General features: G+C 49.5%; 1 protein-coding gene and 1 non-coding gene across 2 annotated transcripts; one reads left to right on the forward strand and one right to left on the reverse strand.

The window, feature by feature from the left end:
* Positions 1–1,439: 1,439 nt before the first annotated feature.
* Positions 1,440–4,593, reverse strand: LOC135888239 (zinc finger protein 436-like). The gene is made up of 4 exons (XM_065416049.1): positions 4,453–4,593; positions 3,812–3,938; positions 3,100–3,213; positions 1,440–2,788 (listed from the first exon to the last, which is right to left on the reverse strand). The coding sequence occupies exons 1-4, from the start codon at positions 4,591–4,593 to the stop codon at positions 1,440–1,442; spliced, it is 1,731 nt and encodes a 576-aa protein (XP_065272121.1).
* Positions 4,594–12,301: 7,708 nt separating this feature from the next.
* Positions 12,302–12,373, forward strand: TRNAD-GUC (transfer RNA aspartic acid (anticodon GUC)). The gene has a single exon. It is a non-coding gene; the product is annotated as a tRNA-Asp (tRNA).
* The last annotated feature ends 5,468 nt before the right edge of the window (positions 12,374–17,841 follow it).

A 17,841-nucleotide genomic window follows, 5' to 3' on the forward strand; every position in this document is an offset into this window, starting at 1 on the left:
AGAGCTGACAAGTCCACTCAGTCCTACTTCTTGTTCAGGCAACCACTTAGAGAAACAAGTTTATTTACGTTTACGGGAGATAATGCTGCCCGCTTCTTATTTACCATGTCACCTGAAAGTGAGAACAGATGTTTACAACAGGGTGAGCTGTGGGAGATCCCCCACCTCCAGAGGACTGGGGAGCTCTGGGGGATTTCTTCCCCTAGGCTGGGGAGCTGTGGGGGTTACACTGCTGCCTGCAAGGGCTAGGAAGCACCAGGGATCCTCCACATCTGGGGGGAATGGAGAGCTCTGGGGCTCTCCCACACTGGCAGTGACCTCCATTGGTGGTGGTTTGCGATGGTCGAATTAAACTTTCCCCACAGGCCAGGCATTTATGAAGTTGTGACGTGGGTCCCGGGGGGGCACACAGAGATTGCTCAAATAGGGCAAACTGCAAAGAATGGGACAACAATCCCCAAAACTAGTGGCTATTCCAATACTTAGATTCTCCAAGCCAGCAACAAAACAGCTTCTACAATACCTTATTGGCTACACAGAGGCCAAAGCACAGCTCCCTTAGAGCAACCCAGCCTTGGGCTCCCTCCCAGACAGCCCAGTTAAACATGATGGGGATTGCTGAAAATCTTATTCCTCATATTAAAAAGTTCCACCAATTCCAAAGGATCCAATACATTATCCACCAAGTTAAGGAATACTTCAGTTCTGACCCAAATACACGCTTTACAGCCAATTCTTATTAACTCAACTAAGATGTATTAAAAGAAGAAAAGAGAGAGTGTGTTGGTTAAAAGATCATTATACATACAGAGATGCATAGAGTCCTTAGGTCTGTTTCACTGTAGAGATGATGCTTTAGAATTGCAAAGAGTCCTTTACAGAAACATTTCATCACGTTCTAGTCCAATGTCCAAATTTCAATGTCAGGGTGGTCCAGATGGGACTGGAGATCTCCGTCTTCCAACTCACACTCCCTCTCCCCCCCCCAAAAAAACACTTAAGCAGATAAGAGAAGAAAGGATCATTTTTGCAGCGTCTCGACCGCACACAGTCCTTGGCTGAACAATAGGCTTTTGAAGTAACCTTCTAGTTCCTAAACATCACTGGTAATTAATTACATGGATTAACATGAGGTGATTCTCCATAAAGCAGTTCATAGACAGTTTACCATAAACTTTCAGGAGACAAACAATGACATTATTACAACCAAGTTTTATCTAAATGTTAATATTCCCTTTTGATCTCTGAATTCACAGAATAGAGCCCTTCTAATAAACCATTTATTTCTATTGTTAACCTCTAACAAGATACAGCCAAGCAAAGACTACTACAGTTACCATCTTCTTCCATGTCTTTAACAATGCACATTTACCTTTCAAAGCTCTAGTTTATCTAACGAGGACACACTTTCTCACGTGTCTCTGAAGGTTGAATCTAGGTCAATTACATGCAATTTCCTTAACACATTCTGTCCCTGCATCAGAGAAGTTTAGAAGTGAAATTTCCACACGGTCTAAACACTTGTGAGGTCTCTCTCCTGTGTGGATTCTCTGATGTTTAAGAAGGCGTGACCTCCATATGAAACCTTTTCCACAGAATAAACACTTGTGGGGTCTCTCTCCTGTGTGGATTCTCTGATGTATAAGAAGGTCTGACCTCCGTATGAAACTTTTTCCACATTCCATGCACTTCTGGGGTCTCTCTCCTGTGTGGATTGCCTGATGTTTAACAAGGTCTGACCTCCGTATGAATCTTTTCCCACAATCTAAACATTTATGGGGTCTCTCTCCTGTGTGGAATACCTGATGTTTAACAAGGTCTGACCTCCATACGAACCTTTTTCCACATTCCATGCACTTATGGGGTCCCTCTCCTCTGTGTAATGCCTGATGTTTAAAAAGAACTGACCTCCGTTTGAAACTTTTCCCACAGTCCAAGCACTTGTGAGGTCTTTCTCCTGTGTGGATTCTCTGATGTTGAATAAGATCTGACCTCTGTATGAAACTTTTACCACAGTCCAAGCACTTGTGAGGTCTCTCTCCTGTGTGGATTCTTTGATGTTGAATAAGGTCTGACTGCCGTATGAAACTTTTCCCACAGTCCAAGCACTTATGGGGTCTCTCTCCTGTGTGGATTGCCTGATGATTAAAAAGGTCTGATCTCTGTATGAAACTTTTCCCACAGTTGAAACACTTATGGGGTCTATCTCCTGTGTGGATTGCCTGATGTTTAAGAAGGTCAGACCTCTGTATGAAACTTTTCCCACAGTTGAAGCACTTATGTGGTCTCTCTCCTGTGTGGCTTAGCTGATGTCTAATTAGTTCTGACTTCCAAAGGAAACACTTCCCACACTGCAGGCATTGATAGGGTTTCTCTCCTGTATGGCTTCTCCCATGGTTATTCAGGTCTGAGCAATTATTGAAACTTTGTCCAAGGTCCAAGCATTGAAGGGGTTTCTCTCCAGTATGGATTGTCTGATGTGATCTCAGAATGAATCCTTTCTCAAAACCAAGACATTTACAGCATTTGTCTTCCTTGGAATTTGTCTGCTGGGTTGTGGGATCCTTTTCTCCTCCCCCATATTTAAGAGATTCATCCAATTTCTTCCTTATGTGGTTTCCCTGCAGCTTTTCTGACCTGTGCCAATTTCCACAGGTTTCTCCCTGTTCCCAGTATTGGGAAAAATTCCCTTCAGCTCTTCCCACAAAGGTCCCCTGTGGTTGCACTTTCCCAGCAACTTCCTGATAATGATTCCCCTTCTCGTTCTCACTCCCTCGCTCAGCACCTGCTGGGAGAGAGAGACGATCCAGACAGGAGTCATTGTGCCGGAGAGAAAGAGGAATAGCACCGAGGGAAAACCCAACACAAAGACTGAGCAATTGGATTGTGCCTCCACATCCCACCCAAACACTCAAAGGGAAGGAGAGATGGGAAGGAAACTCTTGCAGCCAATAGAATGGGTGGAAAGCCGTGAGTGATATCTGCTGACTACTGCGCTACCCTGGGTGAGATGAGGAAGAACTAAGGGCATTTACTGACACCATATTTTTGGGATTCTCAACTTTTTCCTTCATTCCCCATTTCTGTGTCAGTCCTCACCTGTGCGGGCACATCTCAGGCTCTCTCTTTCCTCGCAGGCCCGGAAATCCAGCATCCACGGCTCTTCCCCTCGTTCCAGGCGGGAGATCAGCTCAGGTTTGGGAATGGGGAATCCTGGGGGGGAAAATCAGACAGATCAGGGTGCATGGAGGATTGAGAGAGCATCTGTCATAAAGAACATTCTGTGAGTGGAACGTGTCCCTGTGCTCTGCTGGGGAACGTGGAACCCAAGAGAACGGGAACATGGTCGCTGAGCCCTCTTGGGAGAGGCAGACGTCTGGGGAGGTGAGAGGAATTTTTACACCCTCACTAGGAGTTCCCAGGATCTGCACAGCCTAGGAGTCTTGCTGACACACACACAGCTCTGGCGTTAAACCCCTGCCTATTTCTAAGCCTTCCCAATGGCTAGAGCTATTCCCAAGAAGGGAGGTAAATAAGGATTGTGTGTGTGAATGGGAATCAATACAAAAAGGACAATGAATGAATTCTGCCCCTTTCAAAGCAGGAGGGGTGGGGATGAGCTAACATGTCCATTAAGTTTTGACACCATGTCTCACTGGAGAGGGCACGGAGATGCAAGTCTCTCTCACACGGCAGCTGTGCATTACGCAAAACATTTTCCTCTGATCTAACTGATGAGGGAAGAACCTGACCAGAGTCAGACATGAAGACTCCACGGCTTCTAATAACTGAGGGGATGTGAATCCCTTACCCAGCGAGGTCACTGTCTCGTAGTTCTCCTGCATGACATCCCTGTAGAGGGCTCTCTGAGCGGGGTCCAGCAGAGCCCCCTGCCCCTGGGTGAAATACACAGCCACCTCCTCAAAGGTCACCGGCATCTGAAACAACAAGAATCCCCCACTCAGCGCCTGCTGCCCCAGCCACAATCCCACTAGTCACAGGGAAAGGAAAAAAACCTCAAAGCTCTGGAAGGGCTAGAGTAAGAAAATCAGACCCCTACTGTTCAGAGCAGCCAGGAGGCTTCAGGGGGTGGGGAGAAGGTGAGAGCTCCTTGTCCCCTCCCTCCCCCCCACCGCCAGCACACAGAGCAGGGCACAGTCTTCTCATTTCCCACACGCCTGCCAGCCACAGGCTGATCCAGGAAGCAGAGCTCTGAGTCGGGGACAGGGACAGGAATCTCAACAGCTTCCCTTCATATTTCCCAGCAGCCACTGGCCAGTGGGTTCAGGCTCCAGTCCTGTGCAGGGGGTTGTGTCCTGTTTTCAAAATGGGCGCATGTCCCTCTCCCCCACTGCTGCCAATGGTCCTACTCAGAAAATCAGCAGGTTTATCACACCGTCTCCTCCCTGCTTCTCCCTCCCCCTGCCCAGCAGCTCCTTGAAAATCCCCTACCTGAGCTGGCTCCATCACAGCCATTTCCCTTACGTGTCTACTGGAAGACGGGACGATCTGGAGAGAAATGTGGACGTGATTCTTCAGCCTGTCGGGGCGAGAAGGACTATGGGGGATGTTACAGACGGGGCTGGAGTCCATGTCACATCCTGAGTCCTCCCAGGCTCTTTAGACCCTCCCAGTAACAGCATCTCTGAGCAAAACACTAGGAAAAGAGCAGAATCAAAGGGGCCACTTTGGGGGATTGCCCCAATTTGCAGTGTAAGCCCCTCTCCCTTAGCAATAGCTGGAGCCCTCTAGTGGCAACACCTGAAGAATGAGCTGCCCTGGACTCCCCCAGCAGCCCCCAGGGACAGGCAGGCAGAGGCTGATCCCATTGGCCCATCTGCATCACCCCCTGCCAGAGCCAGCAGTGACTCTGGTGTGGCTGAGGTCTAAAACCTGCCTGGAAATCAGACCAAGACCTAGGGCAGCCCTGTACACTCAAGAATCAGAGCCCCCAAAATCATGAATTTGTCTCTTTTAAAAAAAATCCAATGTAAGCTGGGAGCAGTGTGTGTGTGTGTGCGGGAAGGGAGGTGGTTGCATGTGGATATTTGCCTTGTAACTAGGCACTGTCAGGGAAATGTGACTTGGACAGACAGCATTGTCTGTTACCCTTATCGTACATGGGGATGGTCATATCGGTGACTCTGTGACTGCGATGCTCAGAAAGGTGTGAGGCACAGTCTGGCAGCTGCTGTGTCAGAGTGCGGGGTTGATCTTGCTCCAAAGCATCCAGAAGTAGAGAGGGACAGTTACCAGACATGCTCTGTATTTGTTTACAAAGCTGCATCATATGTTTTCATTGGGCACATACCACCGGGTCCGCCACTCCCTCTTTACTCACCTGAGAGCTGAGGCAATCAGAGCTTGGAGGGGAGATAGGGGTTTAGGACAGTCACCGTCTCCATGCTCTGGAACAGCTCTGAATGAAGCCAGGCAGGACTCTGGTGCAGTGTCTCCTCCTCAGGGCACACTCTCACCAGGGCAAGAGATCAAAGGAGTCTTTATAGTTCACTCCCATGGGACAAGAGTGCCGCCACTTGGGTCTGTGTTCCTTATAAAGGGGGTCAAAGAGCAGCCAGGCCAATGCTCTCCGTGCGCACAACAGGATCTACCATGACACTATCCGGCCGTCACTCTCCTGCTCATGAGGGATGTCCTGTCCTTTGCAGGAGAGAGAAGAGGAGCGAGATCACCTTACATTTCCACCTCAACCCATCTACTGAAATTTTGTCAGGCCAAAGCTGTGAAATATCGTAATGGCATTTCTACACAAGGCAACACTCAGGGAAGATGAGATGAGCGCCCTACTGTTTCGCTCCTTCTCTTTGTACTTGAAACATTGAATGTGCGTTACACCTGGACTATACAAAACTTAAAAATGTTCAAGAACTGATCAAAGACCTGATGATTTATAGTGTTGGGGGGAAGGTCTCCTGCACTTGTCTGGCTGTCCTGAGTGCCAAAGTCAAAATTAAGGCCACCTTACTTCTGAATGAGAGTGTCGACACAGGGGTTTAAAGCTCTGGAATTCATGTGGATTAACTTCACACCTTTAACATCAGACCACGCAGACAAGCCCTGAAGAAGTAAAGGGAAGGGAATAAGAGAAATTGGTGAGGGGGTCTGGGGGAGGCCACTAGTCACATATTTAAAAATATCTAGGTGCCTTGAGGAGAGGCGAACAGGGGAGGCTAACAGAGGGAGTTTGCCTGGAGAGAGCCCACTGAGGCTTTCACGTTGCGGGCTTCTCTGAGTAGTTACTGGAACAGCTGAGGAAGCTCTTAGAAGGAAGGATATATGGAAGGTGAGTGCTCAGCTGTTGTAACCTGCACAGGTTGTGCCATGTTTGTCTTTCTTCCACAGGACAGAAGCAACTTTGTCTGTACAAAGTGTAGGCTGGTCTCCATATTGGAAGAGAAGGTTCGAGGTCTGGAGAAACAAGTATCGACCCTGCGTTGCATAAGGGAAAATGAAGATTTCCTGGACAGATGTCAGGATATGCTTCTATGGGCACAACATTCTGAAGAATCAGAACAGTCTGGGCAGCGGGAACAGAGGGACGGTGAAGAACTTTGGCAGCATGTCACCTCCAGAAGAAGAAAGAGGAGCGTCCATATACCGGCAATGGAGATACAGGTGAGCAACCGTTTTCATGTCCTCTCCACAGGTACTAATGCGGAGAGTGGACTAGATGATACATCTGAGGGAAGGGAGCAGAAGGAGACTCCACCGATTGGAAGGCATGAGATGCACTGTGCTAGGGATGGGAGTTAAAATAAATAAATATATGGAGATATATATGGAAGGGACCCCGAAAAGTCATTGAGTCCAGCCCCCTGCCTTCACTAGCAGAACCAAGTACTGATTTTTGCCCCAGATCCCTAGGTAGCCCCCTCAAAGAATGAACTCACAACCCTGGGTTTAGCAGGCCAATGCTCAAACCACTGAGCTATCCCTCCTCCCAAGAGAATGAGGCAGGTGGTGGTGGTTGGAGACTCCCTCCTCAGGGGGACTGAGTCATCTATCTGCCACCCCGACCGGGAAAACGAGAGGTCTGATGCTTTCCTGGAGCTAGGATTCACGATGTGATCGAGAGACTGCCGAGACTCATCAAGCCCTCGGATCGCTACCCCTTTCTGCTTCTCCACGTGGGCACCAATGATACTGCCAAGAATGACCTTGAGTGGATCACTGCAGACTATATGGCTCTGGGAAGAAGGATAAAGGAGTTTGAGGCGCAAGTGGTGTTCTCGTCCATCCTCCCTGTGCAAGGAAAAGGCCTAGGTAGAGACCGTTGAATCGTGGAAGTCAATGAATGGCTACGCAGGTAGTGTCGGAGAGAAGGCTTTGGATTCTTTGACCATGGGATGGTGTTCCAAGAAGGAGGAGTGCTAGACAGAGACAGGCTCCACCTAACAAAGAGAGGGAAGAGCATCTTCGCAAGCAGGCTGGCTAACCTAGTGAGGAGGGCTTTAAACTAGGTTCACCGGGGGAAGAAGACCAAAGCCCTGAGGTAAGTGGGGAAATGGGATACCGGGAGGAAGCATGAAAAGGAGAGCGCAAGAGGGGAGGACTCCTGTCTCATACTGGGAAAGTGGGACGATCAGTGAGTTATCTTAAGTGCCTATACACAAATGCAAGAAGCCTGGGAAACAAGGATGGAGAACTGGAAGTCCTGGCACAGTCAAGGAACTATGATGTGATTGGAATAACAGAGACTTGGTGGGATAACTCACATGACTGGAGTACTATCATGGATGGCTATAAACTGTTCAGGAAGGACAGGCAGGGCAGAAAAGGTGGAGTTGAATTCTATGTAAGAGAGCAGTATGACTGCTCAGAGCTCCCGTAAGAAACTGCAGAAAAACCTGAGAGTCTCTGAATTAAGTTTAGAAGTGTGAGAAACAAGGGTGAGGTCGTGGTCGGAGTCTGCTATAGACCACCAGACCAGGGGGATGAGGTGGACGAGGCTTTCTTCTGGCAACTAACAGAAGTTACTAGATCCCAGGCCCTGGTTCTCATGGGAGACTTTAATCACCCTGATATCTGCTGGGAGAGCAATACAGCGGTGCACAGACAATCCAGGAAGTTTTTGGAAAGTGTAGGGGACAATTTCCTGGTGCAAGTGCTGGAGGAACCAACTAGGGGCAGAGCTCTTCTTGACCTGCTGCTCACAAACAGGGAAGAATTAGTAGGGGAAGCAAAAGTGGATGAGAACCTGGGAAGCAGTGACCATGAGATGGTTGAGTTCAGGATCCTGACACAAGGAAGAAAGGAGAGGAGCAGAATATGGACCCTGGACTTCAGAAAAGCAGACTTTGACTCCCTCAGGGAACTGACAGGCAGGATCCCCTGAGAGAATAAAATGAGGGGCAAAGGAGTCCAGGAGAGCTGGCTGTAGTTTAAAGAATCCTTATTGAGGTTGCAGGAACAAACCATCCCGATGTGTAGAAAAAACAGTAAATATGGCAGGTGACCAGCTTAGCTTAACAGTGAAATCCTTGCTGATCTTAAACACAGAAAAGAAGCTTACAAGAAGTGGATGATTGGAAAAATGACCAGGGAAGATTATAAAAATATTGCTCAGGCATGCAGGAGTGAAATCAGGAAGGCCAAATCACACTTGGAGTTGCAATGAGCAAGAGATGTTAAGAGTAACAAGAAGGGTTTCTTCAGGTATGTTAGCAACAAGAAGAAAGTCAAGGAGGGAAACGGTGGGGGCAAAAGACCTCTCTGGCTTCAAGATTAGGCTAGATAAGTTTATGGAGGGAACGGTTTGATGGGATAAGTGATTTTAGTCAATTAGGCAATAACGTGCCATCGCTGGTAAAATGAGGGTCTGGCTGGAGAATCTTGCCTGTATGCTCGGGGTTCTACTGATCGCCATATTTGGGGTCGGGAAGGAATTTTCCTCCAGGGTAGATTGGCAGAGGCCCTGGAGGTTTTTTGCCTTCCTCCACAGCATAGGGCAGGGGTCGCAAGCTGGAGGATTCTCTCCGACTTGAAGTCTTTAAATCACGATCTGGAGACTTCAACAGCTGAGTTAAGGGAAAGTGGGGGGGTCAGCTTTTGTGGCCTGCATCATGCGGGAGGTCAGACTAGATGACCATAATGGTCCCTTCTGACCTTAAAGTCTATGAGTCTATGAGTCTATAAGGAAAGTGTGGGCCCTTATTGAATGAGGGAGGCAACCTAGTGACAGAGGATGCGGAAAAAGTTAATGTACTCAATGCTTTTTTTGCCTCTGTCTTCACGAACAAGATCAGCTCCCAGACTGATGCGCTGGGCAGCACAGCATGGGGAGGAGGTAACCAGCCCTCTGTGGAGAAAGAAGTGGTTCGGGACTACTTAGAAAAACTGGATGAGCACAAGTCCATGGGGCCGGATGCGCTGCATCCGAGGGTGCTAAAGGAGTTGGCGGATGTGATTGCAGAGCTATTGGCCATTATCTTTGAAAACTCATGGCGATCGGGGGAGGTCCCGGATGACTGGAAAAAGGCAAATGTAGTGCCCATCTTTAAAAAAGGGAAGAAGGAGGATCCAGGGAACTACAGGCCAGTCAGCCTCACCTCAGTCCCTGGACAAATCATGGAGCAGGTCCTCAAGGAATCAGTTCTGTAGTACTTAGAGGAGAGGAAAGTGATCAGGAACAGTCAGCATGGATTCATCAAGGGCAAGTCATGCCTGACTAACCTAATTGCCTTCTATGATGAGATAACTGGGTTTGTGAATGAGGGGAAAGCAGTGGATGTGTTACTCCTTGACTTTAGCAAAGCTTTTCATATGGTCTCCCACAGTATTCTTGCCAGCAAGTTAAAGAAGTATGGGCTGGATGAATGGACTATAAGGTGGATAGAAAGCTGGCTAGATCGTCGGGCTCAACAGGTAGTGATCAATGGCTCCATGTCTAGTTGGCAGCCAATATCAAGCAGAGTGCCCCAGGGGTCAGTCCTGGGCCCGGTTTTGTTCAACATCTTCATTAATGATCTGGAGGATGGTATGGACTGCACTCTCAGCAAGTTCGCAGATGACTCTAAACTGGGAGGAGTGGTAGATACGCTGGAGGGTAGGGATAGGATACAAAGGGACCTAGAAAAATAAGAGGATTGGGCCAAAAGAAATCTGATGAGGTTCAACAAGGACAAGTGCCGAATCCTGCATTTAGGACAGAAGAATTCCATGCACCACGACAGGCTGGGGACCGACTGGCTAAGCGGCAGTTCTGCAGAAAAGGACCTGGGGATTACAGTGCATGAGAAGCTGGATATGAGTCGACAGTGTGCCCTTGTTGCCAAGAAGGCTAACGGCATTTTGTGCTGTATAAGTAGGGGCATTGCCAGCAGATCGAGGGACGTGATCATTCCCCCTCTATTCGACATTGGTGAGGCCTCATTTGGAGTACTGTGTCCAGTTTTGGGCCACACACTACAAGAAGGATGTGGAAAAATTTGAAGGAGTCCAGTGGAGGGAAACAAAAATCATTAGTGGGCTGGAGCACATGACTTATGAGGAGAGGCTGAGGGAACTGGGATTGTTTAGTCTGCAGAAGAGAAGAATGAGGGGGGATTTGATAGCTGATTTCAACTACCTGAAAGGGGGTTCCAAAGAGGATGGATCTAGACTGTTCTCAGTGGTAGCAGATGACAGAACAAGGAGTAATGGTCTCAAGTTGCAGTGGGGGAGATTTAGGTTGGATATTAGGAACAACTTTTTCACTAGGAGGGTGGTGAAGCAGTGGAATGGGTTACTTAGGGAGGTGGTGGAATCTCCTTCCTTAGAGGTTTTTAAGGTCAGGCTTGACAAAGCCCTGGCTGGGATGATTTAGTTGGGAATTGGTCCTGCACTGAGCAGGGGGGTGAACTAGATGACCTCCTGAGGTCCCTTCCAACTCTGATATTCTATTATTCTAACCTTGAAACTTCTGTCTGTTAGTGAATATTTGGGAATCAAGTTCTATACACAAATGGGACATGAGAAAAAACACCAAGGTGCTGGATAGAGAGAGAAAATAATAATTGGCTAAAGGAACAGTAATTGAAGGAGTTTTCAGACCAGCCCATGAAATCAGTCAGCACTGCCCTCAAGTTACAACATTACAATAGAAACAGGAACTGTTACAGTGTCACCATGAGATGTGATTGCTGAAGCTACTTGCAATTATTAATCTTTCCCATGGTGATTTGCTATTACAAATATAAATACCATGGCAGAATGACGTCCCTCCACACAGCGCTAATGAAGTTGAAGAGCTCAGAGTAATAAAAATAATATTTTCATAAGGAACTAATGTAAAAAAGTGAAACTGCCCAGACTGGATTCCAAGAGGAGTGAAACTCAGGGGAACAGGGACAGTGGCTAGGACACACTGATGAAGCGCTGGGCGGCTTTAAGCAGGCACAGGAACTGAGACCCCGATTTTTTAAACACTCGAAGCAGGTGTGACAGTGAGATCTTTGGGGGGGGTCTGTAAATATTTCACTGGATCAAGTCTCCTTTAGCAGCTCAGTAACATCTTATACAGGGGGGGAGCGGCCCTGTCCGGGCTCTGTGATGCACTGGACCTTTAAGGACACGGCCCTGGGAAATGGGAGCTGAGATCCTGGGAAAGGGGGGAGGAAAAGCCCCAATGCCCTATTTTTGCAAACACTGCAGCTGGATCAACCCATCTGGGGGCAATTTTTATTCCCTCTGTCCCTCCCTATTCCTGGGTTTCCCCCTCCGGCCTGCCTGCGGGGCCTGTACCCCGGCTCCCCCGCCCCGCACACACCGGGAGCTGGCGGCAGCTTTCCCGGGCCCAGGGCAGGGAATCGCAGCCAGCTCCGCTGGGAGCAGCCTGGGGCCAAACCCCCCCCTGCAGCCCGGGAGTGACGGGGGGGAGGGCGGGTCTCTCTTACCTTCCCTCCGAGCGGGGCCCCCCTGGGGCAGGGGCCGGGCCGGGAAGGGCCCTGGCCGGGCTGGGGTCTCTGCCCTGGGACAGGCTCCTGGGGAGCAGCGGGAAGGGCCCTGCTGGAGATTCCCCTCTCCCGGCTGCAGCCAGGGCTCCGGGCTCCCAGCACCAGCCGCCGGGGCTCGGGGATCTCGCTGGGAGCCAGAGTCACCGCAGCGGCTGCGAGTCACTTCCTGCTGCCGGGCCTGAGCCCAGCGATCGCTCCCCCCAGAGCCGCCTCCCAGCTGCTCCTGGGTCCTAGCGATCAACCCATCGACCTACAGCATCTCTGTGTCCGGCTCCTGTTTCACTCACAGGCTTTAAGGTCAGAAGGGCCCATCATGAGTATGTAACCCAAGGTCCCCATCACCCACTTCCTCGTTAGTATAGTGGTGAGTATCCCCGCCTGTCACGTGGGAGACCGGGGTTCGATTCCCCGACGGGGAGTATGGAGTACAATGTATTTTTGACAGAACAAGGAGCAATGGTCTCAAGTTGCAGTGGGGGAGGTTTAGGTTGAATATTAGGAAACACTATTTCTAATGTAATGAATCAGTCCAGTTCCGAGTGCACACATGGCTACAACACTAAGACCAGCAGGGAGGCCAAGGAATGAATTGGCCGTGGAGACTCAATTCCCATTCCTGTTTTGCTCCAGAGCCGGTCTCTCCAGGCCAGAGCTGAAGAATATTAATGGGATCTTCAGGGGGAAGGTTGTACGGCCACAGCCTGTGCTGCACCTGCTCTGAGGCTGGGAGAAGCCGAGGAATTCTAATTCCAGGCCCATTAGAGCAGCAACTTTCACTGACGACAAATGATGATGTGTCACTAAATGAAATACAAGAATGTGAATTTTTCTCTCCAGGTGTGAGAAGGGGAAGTTCCAGCAGCCAGTGGAGATGTCTTCGGAGCTGGAAAAGAGACTCGGAGAGTTGTCTCAGAATAATAGTGCTCTAACGGAGACTCAGAAGAAATTCAAAGGTACCAAGATGGGATCGAGGAGCAGAAATTGGGATGAGTCCAGAGACTGTGGGAGAAGATTGGGCTGCATCAGTAGGAGTGTTCCCATCAGATCCAGGGAAGTGATTATTCCCTTCTATTCGGCACTGGCGAGGCCACATCTGGAGTATAGCATCCAGTTTTGGACCCCCACTACAGAAAGGATGTGGACAAATTGGAGACAGTCCAGCGGAGGGCAACAAAAATGATTAGGGGGCTGGGGCACATGACTTACGTGGAGAGGCTGAGGAAACTGAGCTTATTTAGTTGCAGAAGAGAAAAGTGAGGGGGGGATTTGATAGCAGCCTTCATTACCTGATGGGGGGTTCCAAAGAGGATGGAGCTCGGCTGTTCTCAGTGGTGGCAGATGACAGAACAAGGAGAAATGGTCTCAAGTTTCAGTGGGGGAGATTTAGGTTGAATATTAGGAAACACTATTTCACTAGGAGGGTGGTGAAGCACTGGAATGGGTTACCTAGGGAGGTGGTAGAATCTTCTTTCTTAGAGGTTTTTAAGGTCAGGCTTGACAAAGCCCTGGCTGGGATGATTTAAGTTGGTGTTTGTCCTGCTTTGAGCAGGGGATTGGACTAGATGATCTCCTGAGCTCTCTTCCAACCCTAATCTTCTATGATTCTATGACCAAATTTTTGGTGACCTCAGAGTTAGGCCAGCAGCTCTTGCTGGTGGCCGCCCTGACACTTTTTCCTAAAATACTTAATTAACTCTAGGAAAAACCAATAAATATGCACAGAAGTAAGCGAGGGGAAGGGTCCCGCTATTGTCGGGAACTTTCCTGGCTTATACACCACCCCGGTGGATTTGAATAGCAGAAGGATCTGAGTCTTCGCTCCAACCCCCTTTACCCGGAGGCCTGCCTGACCTCGAGGACTCCCCTTCCAGTCTAGTCCCTGTAACTCCGACGTTGTTGGATCCAGGATTCCTGAGGGGACTTAACCCTCAATCTTGTTGCGATCACTGAGGATGGAGACTAGGGCGTCTCCACTCCGGAGTGCTCTCTTCGCTTTGGACGCTTCCCTGACCATTGCATAAGGTTCAGAACAAATACAATTTATTAAACAGCAAGTAATAAAAAAATTAAGGAAAAAATGGGAAAGGTGAAAGGAAAACACGTCACCCCACTCTGTGAGCAGGGCCAGATTAACCCTCCTGTGGGCCGGGGTTATTAGATTTTCTGGGGCCCTCTTGGCTGGGGGTGTCTCCCTGCACTGGGCCCTCTGCCCAGGGTCCCCCTCGCTCTCACCAGCTGCTCACTGTACCCAGCTCCAGACTGCTCCAGCCTCCCTCTGGCTCAGCACTGCTGCCATAGGCACCAACTTCCTCTCTGGCTGGTGAGTGCTCAACCTCCCTCTGCCCCCATCCATTCCCCCAAGCCCCCACCCTGCCTCTCCCATTTTCTGGCAGGCAGCTCCAGCTCACACAGAGGACGGACTCCTGACTCCCTCAGGGTATCTCTACACTACGAAATTAGGTCGATATTTTAGAAGTCAGTTTTTCGGAACAGATTGTATAAAGTCGAATGCGTGTGTCCCCACTAAGCACAGTAAATTGGCGGCCACAGTACCGTGGCAAGCATCAACTTTTGGAGCGGAGCACTGTGGGTAGCTATCCCACAGTTCCCGCAGTCTCTGCTGCCCATTGGAATTCTGGGTTGAGCTCCCAATGCCTGATGGGGCAAAAAATTTGTCACGGGTGGTTTTGTGTACATGTCGTCAGCCGCCCCCCCTCCGTGAAAGCAATGCCAAAGAATCATTTTGCGCCCTTTTCCCTGGATTGCCCATGCAGATGCCATAGAACCACAAGCATGGAGCCCACTCAGATCACCACGGCAGTTATGAGCATTGTAAACACTTCGCACATTATTGTGCAGTATGTGCAGAACCAAAACCTGCAAAAGCAGGCAAGGAGGTGATGGCAGCGCGGTGACGAGAGTGATGAGGACATGGACACAAACTTCTCTCAAAGCACGGGCCTGGGCAATTGGACATGCTGGTGGCAATGGGGCTGGCTCATGCCATGGAACACCAATTCTGCGCCCGGGAAACAAGCACAGACTGGTGGGACTGCATAGTATTACAGGTCTGGAATGATTCCCAGTGGCTGCAAAACTTTCGCATGCGTAAGGGCACTTTCATAGAACTTTTGACTTGCTTTCCCCTGCCCTGAAGCGCAAGAATACCAAGATGAGAGCAGCCCTCACAGTTCAGAAGCAAGTGGCAATAGCCCTGTGGAAGATTGCAATGCCAGACAGCTACCGGTCAGTCGGGAATCAATTTGGAGTGGGCAAATCTATTGTGGGGGCTGCTGTGATCCAAGTAGCCAATGCAATCACTGAGCTGCTGCTACCAAGGGTAGTGACTCTGGGAAATGTGCAGGTCGTAGTGGATGGCTTTGCTGCAATGGGATTCCCTGACTTTGGTGGGGTGATAGACGGAATGCATATCCCTATCTTGGGACCGGACCACCTTGGCAGCCAGTACATAAACCGCAAGGGTACTTTTCAATGCTGCTGCAAGCACTGGTGGATCACAAGGGACGTTTCACCGACATCAACGTGGGATGGCCGGGAAAGGTGCATGATGCTCGCATCTTCAAGAACTCTGGTCTGTTTGAACAGCTGCAGGAAGGGACTTACTTCCCAGACCAGAAAATAACTGTTGGGGATGTTGAAATGCCTACAGTTATCCTTGGGGACCCAGCCTACCCCTTAATGCCATGGCTCATGAAGCCATACACAGGCAGCCTGGACAGTAGTAAGGAGCAGTTCAACTATAGGCTGAGCAAGTGCAGAATGGTGGTAAAATGTGCATTTGGATGTTTAAAAGTGCGCTGGTGCAGTTTACTGACTTGGCTAGACCTCAACAAAACCAATATTCCCGTTTTGATTGCTGCTTGCTGTGTGCTCCACAATCTCTGTGGGAGGAAGGGGGAGACGTTAATGGTGGGGTGGGAGGTTGAGGGAAATCGGCTGGCCACTGATTACGCACAGCCAGACACCAGGGTGTTTAGAAGAGCACAGCAGGACACGCTGCGCATCAGAGAAGCCTTGAAAAACAATTTAATGACTGGCCAAGCTACGGTGTGACAGTTCTGTTTGTTTCTTCATGATGAAAACCCACCCCCTTGGTTCACTTTACTTCCTTGTAAGCCAACCACCCCCCTCCCTTTGATCACCATTTGCAGAGGCAATAAAGTCATTGTTGTTCAAAATTCATGCATTCTTTATTAATTCATCACACAAATAGGGGGATAACTGCCAAGGTAGCCCAGGAGGGGTGGGGGAGGAGGGAAGCATCAGGTGGGGTGGTGGATGAGGAAAGGAGGGAAGGACAAGGCCACACTGCACTTCAAAACTTATTGAATGCTAGCTTTCTGTTGCTTGGGCAGTCTTCTGGGGTGGAGTGTTTAGGTGCCCGGAGCCTCCCCCGCATTCTTGGGCGTCTGGGTGAGGAGGCTATGGAACTTGGAGAGGAGGGCGGGCGGTTACACAGTGGCAGTCTGTGCTCCTGCTGCCTTTCCTGCAGCTCCACCAGACACCGGAGCATGTCACTTCGATCCCCCAGTAGGCGCAGCATTGCATCCTGCCTCCTCTCATCGCGCTGCCCCACCTCTCATCTTGATCATCCCTCCTGTCCTCATGTTCATTTACCACCTTCCTGGACTCTAACCTTGTTTTAGCCTCCATCATTCTGCTGAGGTCTTTCAGTGCAGGAGGACTGCATGGGCTCAGAGAACATTTCATCGCACGTGCATTTTTTTCACCTTCTTATCTGCGCTAGCCTCTGGGATGGAGATGATACGGGGAGCGTTGAAGCATTTGCAGCTGTGGGAGGGAAAAAAGGGAGAATAGTATTTAAAAAGACACATTTTAGAGAACAATGGGTAGACTCTTTCATGGTGAACCAAACTATTCACATTACATAGCACATGTGCTTTCGGTACAAGGTCGCATTTTGCCTCTTATATTGAGTGCCTGCTGGTTTGGTGTGCAAGATCACACATGCAGGACTGGGCAACAGAATTCAGCTTGCAGGCAGCCATGATAATCCATAGTCTTTCGGCTTCTTCAACCTTCATAACATGTGGGAATGGTTTCAAACAGCAGCGCCCTCCTTTCCCATACCAAGCAAAGCCCATTGAGTTAGCTATTTAGAAGGAGGTGCTGCGGTTTTGGGGTTAACGTGCAGCAGAAACCCAGCTAACCCCACCCCATCCAATTCTCTGGGATGATCGCTTCACCCCTCCCCCCACTGTGTGGCTGGTATCAGGGAAGATCCCTGCTAGCCAAACGCGAACAGCTCAGCGTGAACGGCCCCCTCCCCCACTGTATGGCTATCTGAGGGGAGGATTTCTTTTCAGCCACAGGCAAACAGCCTACTAGGAACAGCCACCGCTAAATGTCCCCTTAATAAAATTCCCCTATTTCAATCAGGTGACCATGAATGATATCACTCTCCTGAGGATAACACAGAGAGATAAAGAACAGATGTTGCTTGAATGCCAGCAAAGACCGGGACTATATGCTGCCAGGCTTCGTTATTCAATGATACCAGACTACTTGCTACTGGCCTGGCGTGGTAAAATGTCCTACCATGGAGGACGGAATAAGGCTGCTCTCCCCAGAAACCTTCTGCAAAGGCTTTTGGAGTACCTCCAGGAGAGTTTTATGGTGATGTCCCTGGAGGATTTCCGCTCCATCCCCAGACACGTTAACAGACTTTTCCAGTAGCTGTAGTGGCCGCGAATGCATCCCAAGTCTTCAGGGCAAATTAATCATTAAACACTCTTGCTTTTGAACCATGTATTATATTTACAAAGGTACACTCACCAGAGGTGCCTTCTCTGGCTTCATGGTCCAGAAGCCCACCTTCGGAGGATTGGGAGGGGATTGGGTCCAG

Source organism: Emys orbicularis, chromosome 13 (genome assembly GCF_028017835.1).
Source record: "Emys orbicularis isolate rEmyOrb1 chromosome 13, rEmyOrb1.hap1, whole genome shotgun sequence".
Lineage (NCBI taxonomy): Eukaryota > Metazoa > Chordata > Testudines > Emydidae > Emys > Emys orbicularis.

Excerpts from the sequence above, each read along its gene's own strand:
- LOC135888239 (XM_065416049.1), bottom strand. The coding sequence starts at position 4,593 with ATGGACTCCAGCCCCGTCTGTAACATCCCCCATAGTCCTTCTCGCCCC. Across the intron at positions 3,939-4,452 it reads CTGTGATGGAGCCAGCTCAG|ATGCCGGTGACCTTTGAGGA; the intron begins GTAGGGGATTTT and ends TTGTTGTTTCAG. Across the intron at positions 3,214-3,811 it reads CGAGACAGTGACCTCGCTGG|GATTCCCCATTCCCAAACCT; the intron begins GTAAGGGATTCA and ends TTTCCCCCCCAG.